The sequence below is a fragment of the Cryptomeria japonica genome, chromosome 5 (genome assembly GCF_030272615.1).
Source record: "Cryptomeria japonica chromosome 5, Sugi_1.0, whole genome shotgun sequence".
In the NCBI taxonomy this organism is placed as follows: domain Eukaryota; kingdom Viridiplantae; phylum Streptophyta; class Pinopsida; order Cupressales; family Cupressaceae; genus Cryptomeria; species Cryptomeria japonica.
The window spans coordinates 41,549,393-41,571,317 of record NC_081409.1 but is presented as its reverse complement, the minus strand read 5'-3'; the positions used below and the strand labels follow the sequence as shown (position 1 = coordinate 41,571,317).

General features: G+C 35.0%; 1 protein-coding gene across 2 annotated transcripts; it reads left to right on the top strand.

Annotated features, from left to right (window-relative positions):
- The first annotated feature begins 14,284 nt into the window (after positions 1 to 14,284).
- On the top strand, positions 14,285 to 19,943 carry LOC131057411 (cellulose synthase-like protein H1). Of its 2 annotated transcripts, XM_057991589.2 has the most exons (9): positions 14,286 to 14,626; positions 14,748 to 15,078; positions 15,208 to 15,348; positions 15,449 to 15,559; positions 15,771 to 15,983; positions 16,109 to 16,232; positions 16,325 to 16,524; positions 18,657 to 19,004; positions 19,330 to 19,943. In XM_057991589.2, the coding sequence occupies exons 1-9, from the start codon at positions 14,367 to 14,369 to the stop codon at positions 19,870 to 19,872; spliced, it is 2,271 nt and encodes a 756-aa protein (XP_057847572.2). In that variant the 5' UTR covers positions 14,286 to 14,366; the 3' UTR covers positions 19,873 to 19,943. The 2 variants fall into 2 exon arrangements, with proteins under 2 accessions (XP_057847573.2, XP_057847572.2); XM_057991590.2 differs by lacking the exon at positions 15,208 to 15,348 and having other exon boundaries at positions 14,285 to 14,626.
- Positions 19,944 to 21,925: the final 1,982 nt, after the last annotated feature.

Sequence of the window (21,925 nt, the reverse complement as noted above, 5' to 3'; positions counted from 1 at the left end):
TCGATGTTTTGATTGAGGTTTGTGTAAGTTTTTGTTTGTTGGACATGATGCTCTGAGTTTTGCAAATAGTCTTGACGGTTTGAACATGCTTGTAAGTTTTGATGATTATTGTCCCTAGCTAAGTGTACCTCTCGATGCGGGTATGTACAGTGATTACCAAGCCATGGTAAAATGTGGTGAAAGGATAGGTGGATAAATTGGGATAGTGACTATGCTAAGTATGTCCTGAATGGATATTTTCTAAGTGTCGGGCGATGGCCGATAGTGTTTTACTGCGGAGATAAGGACGTGGATATAGATAAAGGAGCTATCCTTTCACAATAGCGCCTATTACCAGGTTTTCACCAGTTGCTTTTATTGTACCTTTTTATTTTCTTTTCCTTGATTTTTTGATTTTTTGATTGTTTTTGACTTTTTTCGTGCATTAGACTACTCAAGTGTAGTATTTCTTCAGATGAATGATGTTAGTTGGTTTGTCGAGCACATATCCTTCTAAAGTTGTTAGCTGATAAGCACCTGATCCATAGACTGATATGATGACATAGGGACCTAACCAGTTAGGTTCAAATTTCCCTTTCTTTTCTCGATCTTGCTGATTTCTTGGATTTTCCTTGAGGACTAGGTCACCAACTTTGAAATTTTGGGGACAGACCTTGTGATTGTAGCTTCTGCACATGCATTGCTGATATGCTTTGAGATGAGTGTAAGCATGCTGATGTCTTTCATCTAATAGTTCTAGTTCTTGTAGTCGGTTGACTCGATATTCTTCATCTAGGATTAAGCCTTTTAGAGAGACTCTGAGAGATGGAATTTCTACCTCCAGGGGTAAAATAGCTTCTGATGCATAGACCAATGAGAAAAGTGTTGCTCTTGTAGGTGTGCAGATGCTAGTTCTGTATGTCCAAAGTGCTGGATTTTGTTGTATATGCCAATCTTTGCCTGCATCATTCACTGTTTTCTTTAGGATTTTCAGTATTGTCTTGTTGGATGCTTCTGCTTGACCATTCCCCTATGGGTAGTATGTTGTAGAGAACCGATGTTGTATTTTGAATTGTTCACATAGTTCTCGGACATCTTTGTTTTTGAAAGGTCATCCATTATCGGTGATGATGGAGCTTGGAATACCATATCTACAGATTAGATAGTTTAGGATAAAAGAGGCAATTTGTTTTCCAGTCACTGTGGTCATGGGGACTGCTTTTATCCACTTGGTAAAGTATTCTGTTGCAGTTATAATGAACTTGTGTCCATTTGAAGATGAAGGATGAATTTTGCTGACCAAGTCGAGTCCCCACTGACAAAAGGGCCAGGATGTTGTAAATGGTTGTAGTTCCTGTGCTGGTGCGTGTATCAGATAACCATGGATATGGAATTTAGGACACTTCTTGGCGAAGTGGTAAGAATCTTTTTCCATTGTCGGCCAGAGGTATCCCATTCTTAGAAGCATTTTAGCAAGAGTATTCCCACTTGAATGTGTGCCACAAATACCTTTGTGAAGCTCGTGTAAAGCGGAATCAAATTCATTACAATCAAGGCAACGAAGAAGAGTACCATCTAGACCTTGACGGTACAAAGTATCAGGAGTAAGGGTATAACGGGCAACTTGTCAGATAAAATTACGTTTTTGGTTTCAAGATAGGTCAATGGGTAGCATGTTGTTCTTTAGATAATAATATATCAGTCCATACAAAGGAGAATCCGAACCAGTCAAGGTATAGATAACATGGGATTCAGAGTGGTCATAGGCTAGGGAGAATAGTTTCTCTACTAGAAACTCGTAACAACTCTGTTGCTCTAGAATCTGTAGTAATGAAGCGATAGTAGCCATTGCATCAGCTACTTTGTTGTTCAACCTTGGTATTTGCTCGAAGGTGATGTGTACAAAATACTATTTGAAGTCATCCACCATTCATTTTTAGGGTAGTAGCTTGTCATCTTTTGTCCGATAGTTGTTGTTGATTTGATTGACGACTAGTTGTGAATCTCCGTAGACCATTAACTTCGTGATTTTCCATTCTACGACCATTTTGATGCCTATAACCAATGCCTCATATTCAGCTACATTATTTGTGCATGGAAACATCAGCCTATATGATCTTGGTATAGTGTGTCCTTCAAGAGTGATAAATAGAATGCCAAGACCTGAACCATGTTGTGTGTAGGATCCGTCAAAGTATAGGGTCCATTGCTTGGTAGAAATAGCAAGAACGTCTCTGTCTAGAAATTCAATCTCCATAGTTTGTTTTCCTGGTAGCGGTGCTTCAGCTAGTTGATCCGCAATTGCTTGTCCTTTGTTAGCTCTTTGTTCTATGTAGTGGATATAAAATTCACTGAGAATCATGACCCATTTAGCCAATCGGCTTGTAAGAGCTGCCTTGCTGAGTAGATATTTGAGAGGATCAATTTTTGCCACTAGCTTAATTGTGTGTGCTAGCATATAATGTTGGAACTTTTGGGAGGCGAAGACTATTGTTAGACAAGCCTTCTCAATGAATGTATAGTTGAGTTCATAGCCATTCAATGTCCTGTTGATGTAGTATATGGCTCGTTCCTTTCCTTGTTGATCTTCTTGTGCCAATAGTGCCCCCAGTGATATATCTATTGTTGAAATGTATAAAATGAGTGGCTTTCCTGCTATTGGTGGTACTACAACTGGTGGGTTTATTAGATACTGTTTGATCTGATAAAAAGATTCTGCATACTTGGCTTTCCATCTGAAAGGTGCATTCTTATGTAGCAAGTGTTTGAATGGTAGACTTTTATCGGCTAGTTGAGCGATGAATCACCTGATTGATTGAAGTCGTCCTTATAGAGAGCGAAGCTGACTGATAGTCTTTGGTGGTGGCATCTCCATAATGGCTTGTACCTTTGTTGGATCCACTTTAATACCTTTAGCTGAGACTATGTAGCCTAGTAACTTGTCTGATGTAACCCCGAAGACACACTTCTTAGGGTTGAGCCTGACTTGGAATTTTTCCAATCGATCAAAAATCTTTATTAGGATGCTAAGGTGTTCTGCTCTGGTGAAGGATTTAGCTAGTAAATCATCCACATAGTCTTCCATGAAGGTAGGCATCATGTCATGAAAGATTGTTGTCATTTCTCATTGATAAGTAGCTCCTACATTCTTTAAGCCAAAAGGCATAACATTCTAACAGTACGTTCCCCAAGGACATGTAAACGTTGTTCTATCTTGATCTTCTGGGGCTATTTTTATTTGATTATAGCCTGAAAAACCATCCATTAGTGAGAGCATTGCATGGCCCACTATGAGGTCTACAATTATGTCAATATTGGGCAAAGGAAAGTCATCATTTGGACAGGCTTTGTTGACATCTTTGAAATCAGTGCAGATTCTGATACTACTGTCTAGTTTTGATATTGGTACTATGTTGGAAATCCATTCTGCATAGTCGATGGGTCGAATGAATCCAACATCTAATAGTTTCTTCAGTTCAACTTTGACCATGAGTGCCACCTGTGGATTCATCTTTCATAGTTTTTGCTTGACTGGCTTAACTCCTGGAGAGATGGACAAGTGCTGCATGATTAAGTGTGGATCAATGTCGGGCATATCTGCATATGACCAAGCAAAGTTAATTTGCTTTTCTTTAAAAAAAATGATAAATGCTGATCTTTCCTCCTTTGTCAGAGATTCTGCCAGGTGTATGTTTTTGGCTGCTTCTGTAGTACCAATGTTGATTGATTGAGTGGGCTCAATCAATATGGGTGATCGTTCATGAAAATGTTTAGGAAGAGTGTCAAGTCTCCCATCTTTAGGTGCCTTAAAAATGTTTTCACCCTTAGATGCATCCTTTATTTTTACTTTTTTGTGATCTAGAGCTGCCATTGACTGGTTTTCAGCATTAGATCTTTTATTTGGTTTATTTTTGCGATTGAGAGACTTGGCGTTCCCTGGTTTGCAGATATCATTATTTTGTTCACTGGTAGAGCCTATTTCCAGGTTAACGGTACATAGGTAGTGGATAATAGATTCATCATCTGGGAAAATTGGTATATAATGTATTTCGGGTTCATCCCAGTCAATGAGGTCAGGAAAGATAAGTGGTAAGGGATCGTTTGGTGGATCAAGTTTTGTTGCGGTAAGTGTCAGGATAGAGGTTTCATTGTGATTGGTTTGAGTGTTAAAGAAGTTCAGGATTCTGTCAAGGTCTTCGATGGTATCATCCTCCGTATAGACTTGTTCATAATGTTTTTGCTCACTTTCCTTAGTGTCATAGATATTTTGTGGTCCAAATTCAGGTAGTCTAATTTCTGCATTATGCTCTTCTTAAGAAAGGGATATGGAACTAGTATTTTCAGTAGTTTCTTCAGTAGCATTTGAGCAGCTACCCCATTCATATTTATTGGAATCAGTCTCAGAGTTATCATCCTAGATATTTTTAGTGTTGTAAACAGGTATGTTGTATGGTGAAAATAGATCTTTGATAATTGATACTATTTTGCTAGCTTTTTCTGATTTTGCGTCAGATCCTGCTTCTATTCTTTGCATTTGTTCATAGACTGTTTCTTCCCAGGGAGGAATAATGATATTAGGAGGTAGTTCTGCTTTTTTAGATATTGGTGCTTGAATATGAGCTACTGCTGCAGATATGGCCTTCTTATGAATGAGGAGTTTCTCCTGATGTTGCTTCTGTTCTTGATGTTCATGGTCCTTATGGATTGTTTCTGCTGACTCAAATAGTGCTTCTTGCCAGGATTCTTCTTTGTACTTCTTCTTTGCTTTCCATTGAGGTTTTGGATTCTTGCATGGTATCTTTCTTGGTAGGAAAGTGAGTTTACAACCCAATCCTGTTTTGTCCCTACTGAGCTGTGAAGGAAGGTCTATTGGTTCAGTGACTCCTTTGCGTTTTCCAAGAGGTCCTTTACCATTATATCCCATTTGTTGCATGATTAAGTAGCCCTTTCCATATAGGTGTGTTGGTAGAACTATTTCCAGAGTAGCTGCTCTATTATCTTCTTCCTCATCTTTGTATAGCCAGCTAAGGATGTCCTTTTCCTCTGATTCATGTGCTAGAGTGCCGAGTTGGATGAAGGTACCATCAAATTTGGTGATGGGCTGAGTTACCCGATGTGTTGATGTTGTAGGTAATCCATGAGATTTGGGTGATGTTGGTAAGTTAGCCAAACACATGGGTTCCAAAGAGTATTCCCCCATGCCTTGTTTTCTGATTTGCATTTTCTTCTTGAAATCTCTAGGTAATGATTCAAACTTTGCCTGCTATAGATCTAATGTTGAGGATTTCTATTTTTCCCTATTATGGGGAACCAAACTATCTTGGGCTGCCCCCATTGCATTACAATGTTGAAATGGATTGTGATCAGCAGATATAGAGACCTCTTGTCCTTTATAGGGAAATTTGACACACTGGTGATACATAGAAGGCACTGCTTGCATTTCATGTATCCAGGGTCGACCTAATAAAATATTGTATGTGAGGTCTATGTCTAAGACCTGGCACATAGTATCTCTTTGTATGGGGCCAACTTGACTTGGTAACAATAATGTCCCTTTAGAGGATCTTTCCTCATCATCATATGCCTTTATAATAATTTTTTTGCGTGGATCAATAGACTCCTCTGAGAAGCCTAATGCATGGATAAGTTTTAAGGTACATATATTAAGTCCAGCTCCTCCATCTATCAATACTTGTTCTACTCAGAGGTTTTAGACAATGACTTCAATATGGAGAGGAGTGTTATGCGGATGACTTAAGGAAGTATTATCATGCTCTGAGAAGGTGAGATTATGAGGCCCTGTCATATGAGTGACCATGGCTTGGAATTTGTCAGCATCCAGATCTTGAGGTTCATTGGTTTCCAACATCGCTTGTTCCAATATGTCTTTGTGTTTTGGCGAAAGTTTCAACAACTATAGTATAGATATTTGAGCAGGAGTTTTGCGCAGTTGGCTAACTAAATCATATTGGATTTTTGGTATAGTGTTTGTTGTTGGTGTATGGCCCTTCAAGACATATTTCTAAGCTCTGGTTGTTACATTGATAGATTCATGATTATGTTGGTATTAGATTGTGATGACGTTTACATGATTGTCTACAGCTGATATGTGATTGATGGTGTTATTGTAGATGTGATTGATACGAGCTCCACGGGCATCATTTGAAGTGGAAGCTCCATCTTTGTTGTAGTTTTGAAGAGGATTTTTAAAGGCTCCATGGTCACCATTTGTCTTGAGACCATCCACTGTTAAATCACCTCTATCAATCATGTCTTGAACAATGTTTTTCAATCTCATGCAATCATTCGTTTGATGACCTTTGTTGCGATGAAAATCACAAAAGTGTGAATCATTCCACCAAGGTGGTTTGATTTGTGGTTCATAGTTGCTGATTGCAGGCAAAGAGATAATCTTGTTTGCTAGGAGTTCTCTAAATGCTGACTCCAGTGATTGTCCCAGTGGTGTGTAGACATGTTTTTGGAAATTGTTGATGCTGTCTCGTGAATTGTTATTAGGTCCCCGATTTGTGGTATTGTTTTGAGTATTGTTGATGTTGTTTGTGTTGGGTTGACCTTGATTGGTATTCAGTGTGTATGTGTTAGCGTCCGAGTTAGCACCTTTGGGGTTCTTTGTAGCTTGAGGATTTCTTGATAATGCGAGCACTAGCTGTTTAGATTTTGGATCATGTGATTCATTGCCTCCTTCATTTCCATTGTTTTTGTTTTGAGTCTAGAATCTAGATTTGTCTAAGTTGTTATTTTGGTTATTGTAGTTTGATGAACCTGTTCCTTCTTTGAAGAATTTGAGCATTCCTTTCTTGACACATGCTTCTTCTACTTGAATGTCATTTTCAATCAGTTTAGCGAAAGACTGTATGCATTGGAGTTTGAGCCTGTAACTCATCTCACCATTCAAGTTGTCGATGAAAATTTCTATTTTCTCTTTTTCAGGAATATCTCGAGGATATCGTGAAACCATACGTCACCAACATTGAAGGAATACCATGAATGTTTCATTGTTTTTTTGTTTGGTGTTACAGACATCTAGCATGGTTATAGCATGTTGAATGTTATAGGAATACTGAGTGATGAATTTGTTGACTAGTTCATCAAATGATCTGATAGGAGGTGTGATTTTGGATAACCATTCCATTGTTTGTCCTCCCAAACTTCTTGGGAATAACCTCATCAGATAGGTGTCGTCATGAGTGAATTCAAGGCTCATGGTACAAAATTCTCTTACGTGATCATGGGGATCACTTTTCCCATCATACTTGTCAAATTTAGGTATGTCTAAATTCGGAGGAAAAGGGATCATGTGCAATCTTCTGTCAAATGGATAAGGACAAATTTCATTTAGTGAATACCGTACTGTGGTCCCTTGTTGCATATCTTGCATTTGTCTTTGTAACATTTGCATTTTTTGAGTAAGGGCAACCAAAGGCACATTGTTTTTTCGAGGGAAGAGTTCTTCCCTTGCATTAATCCTGGGTTGAAGTGGTGTATGGAATGATATGTTTTGCTCGGGGATGTGTTGTTTAGGAATTTCTTGCTCAGGGTCATGTGCATCTTCTTCTCTTTGTATTTCTTGATATTCGTAATTTTGAGATCTTGTTCGAAAAATGTCTGGGTCAAGGTCCTCAGGAATTTTAACTCCTTTGCTTGTGAGCATGAGCAAGTATTTCTCTTTGTCATTTTCCATGAGTCTTTCTATGAGATTTTGGAACGAAGAACTTTCTTGGCATTCTTGAAGAAGTTCCTCAGAAATTTCAGTATCCTCTAGGTGTGGACCTTCAAAAGGATTTGATAACCTCCGATTCATACTGGATTATGCTTGTGCTTTGCTTTGTTTGTTTTGTTGAGAGTGAGTAACAAGCATTTTAGTAGAAGCTTTCTATGATAAAGGGGACAAAATCCTCTTCGATATATTGCTCGGGGGTTGGTGGTTCAAATCGGGGTGTGTTGTAAGTGATGCACTCATCGGGAAAGAATGCCGGATTGATCTTTCCTCACGGTTTATGATTTGACTGAATGCAGATTTTTGACAATATGCCCTAGTCTTCAAAGGCTCCTTGTCAAATTCGTTGGATTTGTTCTGGATATAAAGTTTGACGTGATGAAGGAATGTTCGATGAGATTTGAAGAGTTGACGATTGATGTATAAAAATTTATTTCTTTTGACAAATTTGGAAAAACTTGGTCGTTGTTTCTTCAACATGGTGTTACGATAAATATTCTTTCTTCTCAGAATATGGGGATTAGTCATGCATAAGTGATTAATGGTTTCCTTTGAATTGTTTTGGATTTATTTGATCTTTTTTTAAAAACTCAAGTTTTACTTTATCAAAGTGAAGGTTTAGATGCTCCCTCATGACAAAGCGTGTCAAATGATATGGCTAAAGTCTCCCGATATGGAAACTTGATTTGACAACTTGAGATTTTGAACAAGTGTTTTTGAGATATAATTCTTGAGATAATAAAGGACCTATTCATCACTTGCGATGATGTTTCTCGATTTTGATAGGATAGATATGTTTATCGTGCAACCAGTTTTGGATTTTGGACAACTTTTGTTTTGACACGAAATTTGCTCAAGAAATAGTTTTTAAAGCTCTGTTTTTGATACTCTGGTTTGACCAAAATGAAGCTGATGAAAGGATGTTTCCAAAAATGCTTTCTAAATTTTCAAAATTTTCCAATGTTCTGCCCCCTATTTTTCTGGGTTTGATCACGCACTAAAATAGAGACCGAATGCGCTACAAAAATTTCTTGATGCGCTAGGGAAAAGACCCCACGCACTAGGTTGCCCCGATCTACGTGCTAATTGGTTAAGACTATTAAAATTTGTTTTCTATTTTTTCTTAAAAGATCATGCACTAGAATGGGCCTTCCATGCGCTAACTGATAAACCTAATGCGCTAGAGATTGACTCCCATGTGCTAAGTTGATGCTTTGACGCGCTAGACTATTTTTCGGACACGCTAATTGTTTAACATTGTTTCTAAATTTTGGTAAAGCGCTACTGTTCAAACTAGATGCGCTAAAGTGAAGGTTTGATGTGCTAAAAGATGTATCACATGTGCTAAGAAGTTGCCCTCACACGCTAGACTGCCCTGATATTTTCTTTTGTTTGGTTGTTTCAAGTTTTGAAATTTGTTTTGAGTTTTTCAGTACTGATAGATGATTTTTTGAAGTAATAAATGCAAACACAACACCAAAGAGACAACCATTTTGCTTAATCTAACAATAAGTGTATGTTCTGCGAGGATGTGTTCAAATCCCCAATATTTTAATAAGTTTGGATACAAATAATACACTTCAGAAAGACTCTTTATTCAAGGGTCATAAATAATACCATAGCCCACTAGTCTTGATACTCCGTCAGCTCAAACAACCGTGTCACTCCCTAGGGGGTGCCCCTTTTTTTGCCTTTTGCTAGAAATTAACCCAAAGTGAATTGCTTCACAATTGAGTAGTTATCTTGGGAGATATATGGTGAGTGATCTTGGGGGCGGATTCTTCCCCACCCTTGCACTATGATATTACAAATGGTTGGTTACTGACTTGGCTCAAGGTTTCTACTTCTAAGGTTCGTAATCAGGCTTCCTGTTCGGTCGTCAATGATAAAATCCCTCAGGAGGCTTCCCAACCTTTAGAACAAAGGCTTTACGTATCTCAAGGATACTAGGGGAAGGCTAATCGCTGCGCGCAACCGTTGAAAAGGACTTTCGTCACTTTCCACTTTTGATTATAGTGGGTTGGAACACTTGGTGTCAAAGTTGTTTCCCACTTAGGTCATTTCCTTCACACCGGTCATAAATGGCTTTAAGAGTTAATTTCAACCCCTCAGGAAGGCAGGCCTGCTAAAGGTTTTTATTACTTGAAATACCAAAAGCATAAGAGTGGTTTGGCTTTTTGGTCACCTAGTTAAGGGGAGTGCATATACCTTCCACTTTCGAGACAAGGCAAACAAAGTTCTTTTTACCTTTCAAGTCAATGATTTTCTAAGATCTATATGGAGATGTTGCCCCACAAAACATGGTGTTCTTTTTATTTCCTTAAAGCAATGATTATCTAATCTAGCAAAAGAACCTGGTCAACAAAGCAAAACTTTGATTTGTTCAACAAAAGAAAATCGGAAAAGGGGAAGAACTTCCCTTTTTTATTGTAAACAAAAACTTTTAAGTGTGGTTCTTTTCCTTGCAAAAATTTAAAATTAATCCTTTTATACACTAGAGGATGGTGAGGTTCTTTTTAAAGCTACTTTTGCAAAAAGAAAAGTTTGTTTTGTTCTTTTTATAGCCCAAAATAAAGTGAGTTCAATTTTATCTAAACAAAAGTAAAAGAATCCCAAGCTTTAACTAACTTAACTAAGTTAGTAAAAAAAAAAAATTCTTTGCAATTTTGTTAATAAAATCTAAGCTCCCCTTGCAAGAAAATGTTAAAACCCTGCAAAAATCAGTCAAACTGTTAGAAACATTTTTGGATCTTGTGGATTTCTACAAGTCTAAGTTTTGGTTTGGTTACAAATTTTGATTTTGTCTTGGTCTGTGATGCACTGCAGAAAAAATTGTACGCGCTACAATATGGCAGTGATGTGCTACAAGATGATAGTGATGCGCTAGGATGTTCTCAAGATGCGCTAAAATGATATCAGGATGCGCTACTCTGTTTTTCTCCAGCGCCGAGACCTACAGGATAATGTTAGTGGGATGATGTGCTATAGTAAAGACCTAACATGCTACAAGATAGACCCAACACGCTGAACAGTAAGCGGGATGCATTAGGCTGTTAACCAGATGCACTAGGGAATGCTTCCCACGCGCTGATTCTTACTTCCCGTGTACCTGCAAAAGGGGTTGAATTTAAAAACTGATTTGATATATGGGGTCGTGCCCCACAGTGGGCACCAGAAATGTATGCGGGAAAAGTGGGTCGATAGAACTTGAAATGTGAATAATGAAGCCTAAGGAGCCTTACTAACACACCCACAAGACTTCTTGGTGCAAGCTATGGAGTCATAAAGTATGGCTCGACTTCCCAAGGTTGGTTCCATGGTTCTCTATCTCACAAGGTCCCTCAAACCAATTTCTTTGCTCTCAGATCACTGAGCAAAGTTGTTTAGGGATGACAAATGCAAGAACGAGGGATGCTTTGGTTGATTTTAAGGTGAAATGCATCCTAAGCTATGCATGATCCTATAAATGCAATAAACTAGATTATAAGATAACAAGATTAGTAGCAAGACTATCCTAGCATGATATACTAGTCTATGATTAAGCTAAATGATAAGGAAAATACTCTAAACATGCATATTTAGATTAATTCCTATTGAAAAGAGAGGCAAAATGATGAGCACAAATGATATATTAAAGCTTGTATGGATTTGAGTATAGGTATGATGCTAAAGACTTGGATCCTTAAAATGGAGGATGGAGAGCTCTATTATAGCAAAAATAGGGCAATGAATGGCCAAGATTGAAAGAGGTAATCAAGGGTTGAGTTTGAAAGCTGGGAATCCATGTTTGCAATTGGCACCAATGAAATGGTGACAAATGTCAACATAAGACTGGTTGAGAGAAGATGTAAGAAGCATTAAATGCTTGAGAAGACCTCATGGTTATCTTAGGGGGTAAGGATTATGGTTAAGTTAGGATTACCCATTGGATAAAGGTTTTATCCAAAGGATAAACTCTTGTGCAAAGGATTAAGGATAACCATGGTCAAAGCAATAAATGCCTGATGGGACCCTTGGGTTACATGGAGGTTGAGTTTAGGAAAATTCTTTAATCATGCTAGAGGGTTGAGTTAACCATTAATGGTCTGGGAGACTTTCAAAGTTAAGTGGTTGAAGCCTTTAAGGGTTTTCAAAGACTTTGAGGGTTTGAAAAGTGACTTCCCCTTGCTTAGGGATGTGACAAAGTTTAGGAGATGGGTTAGGCTAATTGGAAGTGATTAGAAGAGTCTAGAAGGGGGGTTAGGAATAGGGTTTAGGAAGCAAGTGGGAGATGTAGGATTTTGCAAGTGGATGAAGGGATAATAAGATTTAATTGAATAAAATGAATTTAATTCAATTTGGTTGCAATTGGGGAAATTAAATAAATTAGATTTATTCAATTTAGGATAAACTATTTAATTAAATTTGAATTTAATTAAAAAGTGGATAGGAGATTTAATTGAATAAAATGATTTATCCTATTAAATGGTAAAAGAGGTCTAGTGAACTTAATTTAAATAAATGGAGTACTTTACTTAATTAAATAGAGGAATGTGAGTAATTCAATTAAATTGGATTTAATTAAATAGAGAAATGAACATAAGATATTCATTTAGAAATATGGTCATTTTTATACGTCTACAATAACTCAATAAAAAGGGTGTGTGTGAAGTGTAAAGAGCTCAAGTTTTTATGGTTTATTTTAGACTACTCTATTTTTATCAATATTAAAGAGTAATATATGTGTATGAACTTGTCATCTTCTATTTATTCTCTTTGTTTTCCTTTAGTTAATATCAAGGCCAATAATGATATCTTATTTTGACACAAGTTCTACTAATACCCAAATTCTTCATCTTAAACTCAAAAGAACTATTAGTGTTTCTCAATCATAATGCAGGATTTATTTAGTTATCAATATATATAGGAGTCTATGTAGAATGAAATTTTAGAACCTAGGGATGTAGTAATATTTAAGGTGTTATCTTAGGGATAACAAAAAAAGTATTTGAAGGTTGCCTTTTACATTTTCAAGCAATATATAAAATTCTCTTTCAAAGAGGGACTTAGGGTCACTCCTCAAAGTCACTCGGGAAGAGCCTACAAATAAAGTCTAACAGGGCATAGCCGAAAAAGAAGCAGAAACAAACTAACAAAGGGCCAAGCCTACAAAAGAACAAAAAGAACAATTGTGCAGCCAGTGCACACCCAACAGCAGGCGGAGGAGGGTCCCGATCATCTAGTTTTCCCCATACATTAACGAGATCTGGGGTGACATCGGGCAAAGACCACCCCTTGTCAGCAATCACCTCTCCTTCCTCTTTATCTTCAAGCCTTTTGGGAGAAATTTCCTTGAATCCAACTACAGGATCCACTTAGAAGAACCACCACCACTGCTACCAAAAGGCCAACCACTACCATCTCCAAGGGTCGGCCTTGCCAACAACTTGAAAATTATAACACATGTCAACAACTTAAGTTGAGCAATAGAACTTTCATCATTGTGACCACAAAATGAAAATTTGAAAAGTTTTTTCTTTGTACTTTATTAGAAGATTCTATCTAAGAAATTGTAATATACAAATCACTTATTAATTGTTTAACTTCTAAACGTTTATTGTTTAAATAAACTATTCCATAAATAATTTAAAAACTTAAAAAAAAAATTAGAATGAAATTTTTTCTAATTATTAAAACTCTATTTTCAAACTACTTTTGAGATGCTTTCTTAACTTCTTTGATTATTTCTCGTAATAGTTGGCCATTGTTTTTTAACCATTGAAATTATAATTGACAATTAGGTTGCGTCCATAAGGTTGGTATTTATTACAAAAAAATTTCTAAATGAGGAGCATTAATGGTGAAGCAAGTGTGAGTTTTTTCCACATGCATATGACTATGTAGAAGCTCCACCACTCTTTTTAAAATAGATATCTGGCACTATATTTTACGTAAATTTATTAAAATATAGGTATGCTAATAGTATACTGCCTTTCCTCCATTCCATTTATTTATTGTAAAAACAAAATGATATTCCTAAGCTGTTAATTAAAAGTATCCATCAATTATGTTATAAAGAGGCTATAATTGTATAAAAGAAAGATGTTGCTTGACGATGAATATTACAAGAATTTTCATTGAAACAAATTTGGTGTCAATTATAGAATCTCCAATTTATGTGTTTTTTTTAAAGCAATTATAATTGTGTGAAATTAAATGTTGATTGAAATATAATTCAGCCATTTTATTCCTAACAAGTTGGACAAGCCTGAAAATGGAGTTCTTGTATTTTGTAAACAGTATAACACAAACTCACCGCATTTGCGATAAGTTTTATAGCATTGGATATTAGCAGTGACAGACATCATATAAGGACAGCAGCACAAACAATTCACTTTCGTGTCCAATTGCTACTCTGCCACCCAATTTCCTCCACAGAGATGCCATCGCTGTATTTATTAGTTTTGTCATTTACTTGAAGAAGAATTTCAAGTTGAATTGATAATCTGCACAACCGACTGGATTCTAGAACAATCACAACTCATATTGTCATCTTACAATCTATGTTCATCTGGACATAATAGACACTCATTAGACTATATAGAGACTGGAATTAACACTTCTTTTATTGATTCCAAAAGTTTTGGACTACGAGTTAAAGGAGAAGGAGATGGATTTCTGCAAAAGTTTTAGTTTATATGAAAAAATCATACATGAATCGAAACTGTATAGAGCTTATGCATGCATTCACTTGGTGTTTTTGTTGGTTTTTCTAGGCTATAGATTAGTGCACTCTAGTGTTGAATTCAATGGACTTTGGATGATAGCTTTTCTCTGTGAGCTCTGTTTTTCATTCCATTGGATTCTTGATCAGAATGTGAAATGGCAGCCTATTGACTATAAAGCCTACCCCGACAGACTTAAAAACAGGTGAAAATCATAGTACTACAAAAAGTGAGGCCTGGTAGATTGAATATTGCCTCAGGACTGTTATAAATTGAAGAATTGTACATTCCTAATAGTATTCTTTTGGTGATTATTTGTGTTGCAGATATGGTGGAGAATCTGCTTCCAAGCTTCCTTCTGTCGACATTATTATCACTACAACAGACCCTTTCAAGGAGCCTGCTATAATGACTGCCAATACTGTTCTTTCAGTGCTTGCCGTTGATTACCCAGTAGAAAGAATTGCATGTTATGTCTCAGATGATGGTTCCTCTCCCATCACTTTTTACTCTCTGGTAGAAACTCTAAGCTTTGCCAAAAAATGGGTGCCATTTTGCAAAAAGTTCAATATAGAGACAACGGCTCCATTTATGTATTTCTCAATACAAAACAAGCCTTCTGATCCAAAGTTTCTCAGAGAATGGCAGGATATGAAGGTATAGAGTAAGGATATCTTATTAAACTTTTTGCCACAAGTCAACCGATTGAACGTAACAAAAGTTTGACCCTGTAATGCATTAAAAAAATAATGTCTATAGAATTTAAGATTTTGAAGTGTCTTGTAGGGTGAATATGAAAGTCTGGAGGGAAATATTACTAAGGCATTAGAGACAGGACTAGCTCCATTAGATTCAGTTTCTCAGCATAGTATCAAAGGTTTTGTGTACAGAAACTCAGACATAAGAAACCACTCAAGTGTGGTACAGGTGATAATCAGCTACATCATTCCTATTGGAACTTGTGTATGCGTATGAAACGTTAATCCTTATTTCATAAGATTGAAACTTGTTATTTATATGTATTCAGGTTATTCATGAAGGAAATGAAGGTGATGTTCTTCCCCACCTCATATATGTTGCAAGAGAAAAACGTCCCAATGTTGATCATCATTACAAAGCTGGCGCCATGAACGTAATGGTAATTCAATCTCATAATGCTTTTGAAGTTCAGTTTCTTGATATTTTTTCATATTTAGAGAATGGTCCTGAACTGGAAAATTAGTGAATGAGCTTCCTGTTTGTACTGATAATTCAAACAGCTTATGAACACTACTTTTCTATTTTTTGTAGTCAAAATTTTGTATTGATGTTTCAAGTAATAGATAACAAATTATTTACTGGATTTTCAGGCAAGGGTATCTGGAATAATGACAAATGCTCCTTATATTCTTAATTTGGACTGTGATATGCATGTGAGCAATCCAAAAGCCATACAGGAAGCTATGTGTTTCTTCCTGGACTGCCCATCTGAAAGAGAATGTGGCTTTGTACAATTTCCACAATTATTTTATGGAGGCCTCAAAGATGACCCCTTTGGAAATCGGCATAAAGTATTTTTAAAAGTAAGTATATTACAAGTTAATCAAGTATATGTGGGACCATATTGCTTGTGGGTTATGTTTCCGTAATCTAAGCTTTATTTATATTAGCATTTTGGATGATTAGAAACATTTTAAATTGTATGCAGGCAACAGCCAAAGGAATGAACGGAATTCAAGGTCCCATGTATTTTGGAACATGCTGCTTCCACAGAAGAAAGGGATTGTATGGAGTACCACCTGCAACAAACAAAGAAGATAGACAAGGGAAAGGCATGGATAGACTATATTTGGTATTCTTTCAATTAGTATCAACTAGGGTATTTATAGTACATATAACACATTTTTCCATTGCTTTCTAGCAGACACTCGTCATTTTTCATCCTCTAGTTCCATTAAGGCTTTCAAAAGTATATTTGGAGAATCTTCTGCCCTCGTGGCATCTGCACAGACTATTATGGAAGACACTGCATTCCACAAGCATTCTTCACCCTCATTCCTTGTAGAGGAGGCCTTCAAGGTTGCTAGTTGCAGCTATGAAGCCAAAACTGCATGGGGCAAAGAGGTAGGTTTATCCTTTAGTTAAGCAAATTGGCTATTCAACGATGAGAATGCATCGTTGATGGTATTTATTTATTAATTTAAAATCAGAAAATAATTGTTTTTTATTTTCAATTAATAAAAAATAAAGTCATTGGTGCATCCTATCCCTGTATTGGCAAATATGCTCATCATTTGAAATAATGTTTTAGGTTCAGTTATATTAGATTTATAGATTTGAAAAGAATATTCTTTTTCAAAGGATTGGGTAGTCTGATTCGGCTCTCAACCTCAACCTAATCTTGAAGCAAGCTTTGCCTACCCAAAACTATATAAACTACGTGGATATCCCTATAAAAATAATTTCAAATATTAAGACTCAAAACTTATAGGAGGGGAGGCCTCTCATGGTTCATGGTATTCAAACAAGCAAATGAAACAATTGATCATCTTTCTGTCAATTGCTCTTTCACAAAAATGTGTTAAAAAATAGGTTTGTCCTAGGCTTGGTTAGGTTAAATCTTTTCCCAACAATATTGCGGATTTTTTACAGTTGATGTATAATTCAACCAAAATACAGTCTCTCTTGCTTATGGGATATTAAACTATCAATGGCAATCTAACATGTATTCAAGTAACAATGCATTTTCTTAAGAACAATCTCTTACTGATTGGATTTTCCTCCTCATATTAGACTTAGCCATTAGTGAGTTGGCGATTCTTAGAGATAGGAATGGTTTAAAAATTAAAACTATTTAGCAAATGGGATGATAAAATTTTGGAAAAATACAAGCATCTCAAGTCCTCCCCATTAATGGATCTTGTGGATTCAACCAAAGAAAAAAGAGACACCAACACCAAAGATGAATCCTTCCACCAAAAGGGAAGCTTAAGATGAGATTTGATGGATTACAATATTGGTAATCTTGGTATGTTGAATGTAGTGTCTGCACTAAGAGATTAGAAAGAGAAGATAGTCTAGGATGCCTCAAGAAAACCTTGTCAAGGGATCAACAATAGAGTAGAAGCTCAATCATTACTCATACTAAAAGTTCATATAGATAAAGAGATAATGCTTTTAGAAGGCAAATTCATGGTTTTCATTAATGTAGTAAAGAACACACAATTAGTAGGAAGACAAAAAAATATCATGTCATGTGTCTAGAACAAATTAAATGCGATGAAATCCTATTCTATTTAGCACATGATTTTGGAAAATAAAAATATGGTAGATAGGCTAGCAAATTATTTGATTGACAATTTAAAAGATGAAATTATTATTGATAATATGTTATAAGTATAATAAAATCATTGAAGAATATTGGAAACAAAAATTTAGAGATATTTCCTCAATTTCGCATAAGCTACTATCTTTTGTAGCATCTTGATTTTCTCTTGGGAACACATGCAAGTTAATTGTGTGAACTAACATTTTTTTTTAATAATTGATAGTCTCTTTGTCAACCACATCTTTAAACATCTTCCTTAACAAGCCATGCTTGATTCAATGCCCATTCATACTCCTCTTTGTTGGCTCAAACTTTTCTATCATCTTTTTTTATAGAAGTTATGGTGTATTTATTTCTTGTTTTACTTCTCAATTTATGAGTTTAAAACAAATTTCTTTTCTTCAACTTTACATATTTATTAAAAAGCATGTGGACCTTCATCCCACACTTTTACTTTTCAAAAAATATTTGTAAGTAGACATGAGAGGCAAGATTATAATTACAAATTCACCACAAAGTATTTATTTTTTAATAAAATATTTTTTTAATTCATTTAAATTAGATTATTAATCCTCCATAATCTTATATCTCCAAATCCCTGTTCTTTCTTTTACATCTTGACATCCAAAAATAAAAAAATATTTATTTAAAAATAACAATTACTAAAATATATAATTAAATCTATTTTTTTTAATATATAGAAATGCTTCACATCTTTCCATAAAAAATAATATAAAATTCATTAAATAATTTGTTCAAATAAAACTTCTACAAATTTGATTATACTCTCTAAAAAGAAAAAGAAAAAGACAAGCTAAGAATTTGCGTTAAAATTGGGAACCATGTGTAGAATTAATTTAAAATAAGGAAACAATATATGTGTTTCAGCAGAGAGATTTAATGGGGTTATCTTGACCAAAAATTGCAGGTGGGATGGATGTATGGAGCTACAGCTGAGGATGTTCTTACAGGGCTGAAAGTCCAAAGTTTAGGATGGCATTCCATATATTACACACCTGAGCAGTCAGCTTTCATAGGATGTGCACCAGGAAATGGTCTAGACACTCTTATACAACAAAAAAGATGGGGCACAGGATTGCTAGAGGTTTTTGTAAGCAAATCATGCCCTTTTCTGGGTATGAACAAACCCATGTCACTACGCCAAAGGATGCTTTATGCCTATTTCACTTTATGGGCAACATGGTCTGTGCCAACCTTATGTTATGCAATCTTGCCTGCCTTCAGTCTGTTAAGTGGCAAATCGTTCTTGCCCAAGGTAAGATAGAATCATTAGCCAGTTTGGTTTTATGTGCGCGGATTTAAATAGTACATTTTAAGTTTTCATCTATTTAAGTGGTTCATCTGAAATCACATTCTTTTCTGTAATAGGATCCATCCATTCGTTTGATCAAAATGAGTTACTTAACAATCAAAACTTAAAATATGTTGTTCAAGCGGAAATATAAGATCTCTTAAAAAGAACCCTAACGCAATAATAAACTTGCCACCACACCAGAGGACAAAGCATAGGAACATATTTTTCAGATTCTAAGTATAATAGGATATCCAATATCTAATGTATCCACTGTTTATTCGTGCAGATTCAGGAACCTTTTGTTTTCTCAATTGCAGTGGGTCTTTTCCTCTCAGTATATGGGAGGAGGCTTTTGGAATATGTTTTGAATGGTTGTTCTGCAAGAGAATGGTGGAATAACCAAAGGATGTGGTTGATAGTGTGCATCTCCTCATGGGTGTTTGCATTGTTTGATGTTGCAATGAAGATGGTGGGACTGTCTGAAACAGTTTTTGTTGTAACTCCAAAAGGGTCTGGAGAGGAAGAGCAGAGTAAGGAAGGTGAATTCACATTTAATTCATCTGCTTTGTTCATTCCACCAACTACTGTCTTGTTGATAAACTTAGCAGCCATTTGTGAGAGCACTCTAAGGTTTGCGGTTGGTGGGTATGAGATTAAGAACAAGCCATTTGCAGAGTATTTTTGCAGTGTTTGGGTAGTGATTAATCTGCTTCCATTCTTAAAAGGACTGGTTAGAAAGGGAAAGGGTGGTCTTCCTTGGAGTGTAATTATAAGATCGTGTGCTTTGGCTATGCTTCTCTGGACTACAATTGTGACATATGGGTGTTAAAATGATCCATGTATTGACATTGGGTTTACTTGATTCAGTCTTTCAATAGATAAATGTTTTTCTTAATTAAATATGTAGTTATTACTTTATTAGTTTCTGTTAAGGCAGGATACTATTGCATTCATTAATGCAATCTTTTAATTAATTTACCCAATCAATCCACAGAATTAAAAATTTGAATAATTTTTCTACAATCTGTAATTATTTTTTTATTTAATAATTTTATTAAAAAACATTTATCTCTCTCTATTGGTTAGAGTAACTGTAAAATGCAATTTGTTTTTTTTTTAAATAAACATTTTTATGTATTGCCATGCCAAAAATAAAAGCAAAATAATAATTATAATGTACATTCGTACTCTGCCAAAATGACCAGCCAATATAAATATTTTAATTCGATCTGTATCTTGCTTCGTCTATAAAGTACTAGATAAAACAAATATTATTAATTATGTTCCTGAAATTTAGCCGAATCTCAGAGCTTTGAAGCAAACAATTTTTTTTATTTTATTTTTAAATTCTCTTCTTTTATGGAGGGCCCACCACTCATGTGATTGAAGAGTTCCGAGCCTCACAATTCTCCCACACTGTGGACTATGCAATTCCCATTTTTATTAAATATTAAATATTTAAGAAGTTTTTATATTGAAGATACCAAGCTATTTTTCCCACTTTTAATATTAGCATTTCATATAAATCCGAGCTTGTAGACATTATTAGATCAAAAGTTTTGTCACAATCGTGGCAAACAACTTAGATTACTCCTATCTTATTTTTTAATGCATCGTAATTATTAAGGACATTCATATATTTATGCTTTGAATATGGCTTGCCATGTCTTAGGATAAGTGATTTCCTAAGAATTTTATGGTATCAAAGATATATAGATATATATATATATATATATATATATATATATATATATATATATATATATATATATATATATATATATATATATATTGAAATGATCATAGTGATAATTTAGTCAATGTGTGGTTCAAAGATGAGATTAATAAATAACATTTGAGAAATAAAATAAGGAAGAAATCTTTGTGCTTTATTATATTTTAATTTTCTATCATTTGTTTTTGTATTCTTACTTTTTAATTCCTCACTTTTGTAGAATCTATTTTCATTTTTTTTTCATTTTCAAAGCTTTATCTTTGAAAATAGTTTGACTAAAATAAAATAATCATTTTCATCTTTTAATTTTTTTTCTAATAAAAAAATTCTAAGATGATGATGATGCTTGAAGGGAATGTTCCACTACAAATCAATATCTTGTTTTTTAGTTCTCACCTTATTATTGCATTCATTCAATTATATTCTTTTATTAGCTATCAATCATTGCAAAGAGTTAAAATTTATGAACCAAAATAATATAGTCTAATCTTTTTTATATACATATTTTTATAAACTTGACCTTATCCCTATCTTATGTACTTATGTTCTTATAAATTCACCTCATTTTTTGACCACGTTTACATGTACCTAATCAATACCTCAAAATTCTACATTAGTAAATCTAAGTCAAATCCCAAATCCACATAGAGTCCAAGAAACTCAATACTTCAAGGATATTCATTTCTCGTACTATGACAAGTTAATTTTGAAAGTCATAATGCTCATGTTCCCTCCTTAAATCAAGAGCCATGCACACCATTCCTTGAAATTTAATTTTTCAAAATAATATTTATTACATATTTATGCAATCATTTAGCCAACTATTATTTACATAGACTACATGTGTTTAATTTGTTACATTTACTTAATTTATCCAGGTTAATGAAAAGAGGTTACATTTACCCTTTACATTTTTTAGCGAACCTATCTAATCCTACACCACCCTAGGATTTTTTCTTTAGGTTTATACCTTCATTTATTTTTAGGGTTTCAAACCTATACTTTATAATTACTATATTATTTTAAAATCTTATTAAGGCTTGTGTTCTTATTCATTAGCATTTCATTCGCAAACCTTCCTTTTAAGGATTTCTACCTTATTGTGTGATCTTTAGTTTTGTCCGCTTTGCACACCCTCAAATACTTA

Coding starts and splice junctions, on each gene's coding strand:
- LOC131057411 (XM_057991589.2), top strand. CDS start 14,367: ATGGATTTCTGCAAAAGTTTTAGTTTATATGAAAAAATCATACATGAA. Junction 15,560..15,770: donor CTGGCGCCATGAACGTAATG/GTAATTCAATCT, acceptor CTGGATTTTCAG/GCAAGGGTATCTGGAATAAT. Junction 19,005..19,329: donor GCAAATCGTTCTTGCCCAAG/GTAAGATAGAAT, acceptor TTATTCGTGCAG/ATTCAGGAACCTTTTGTTTT.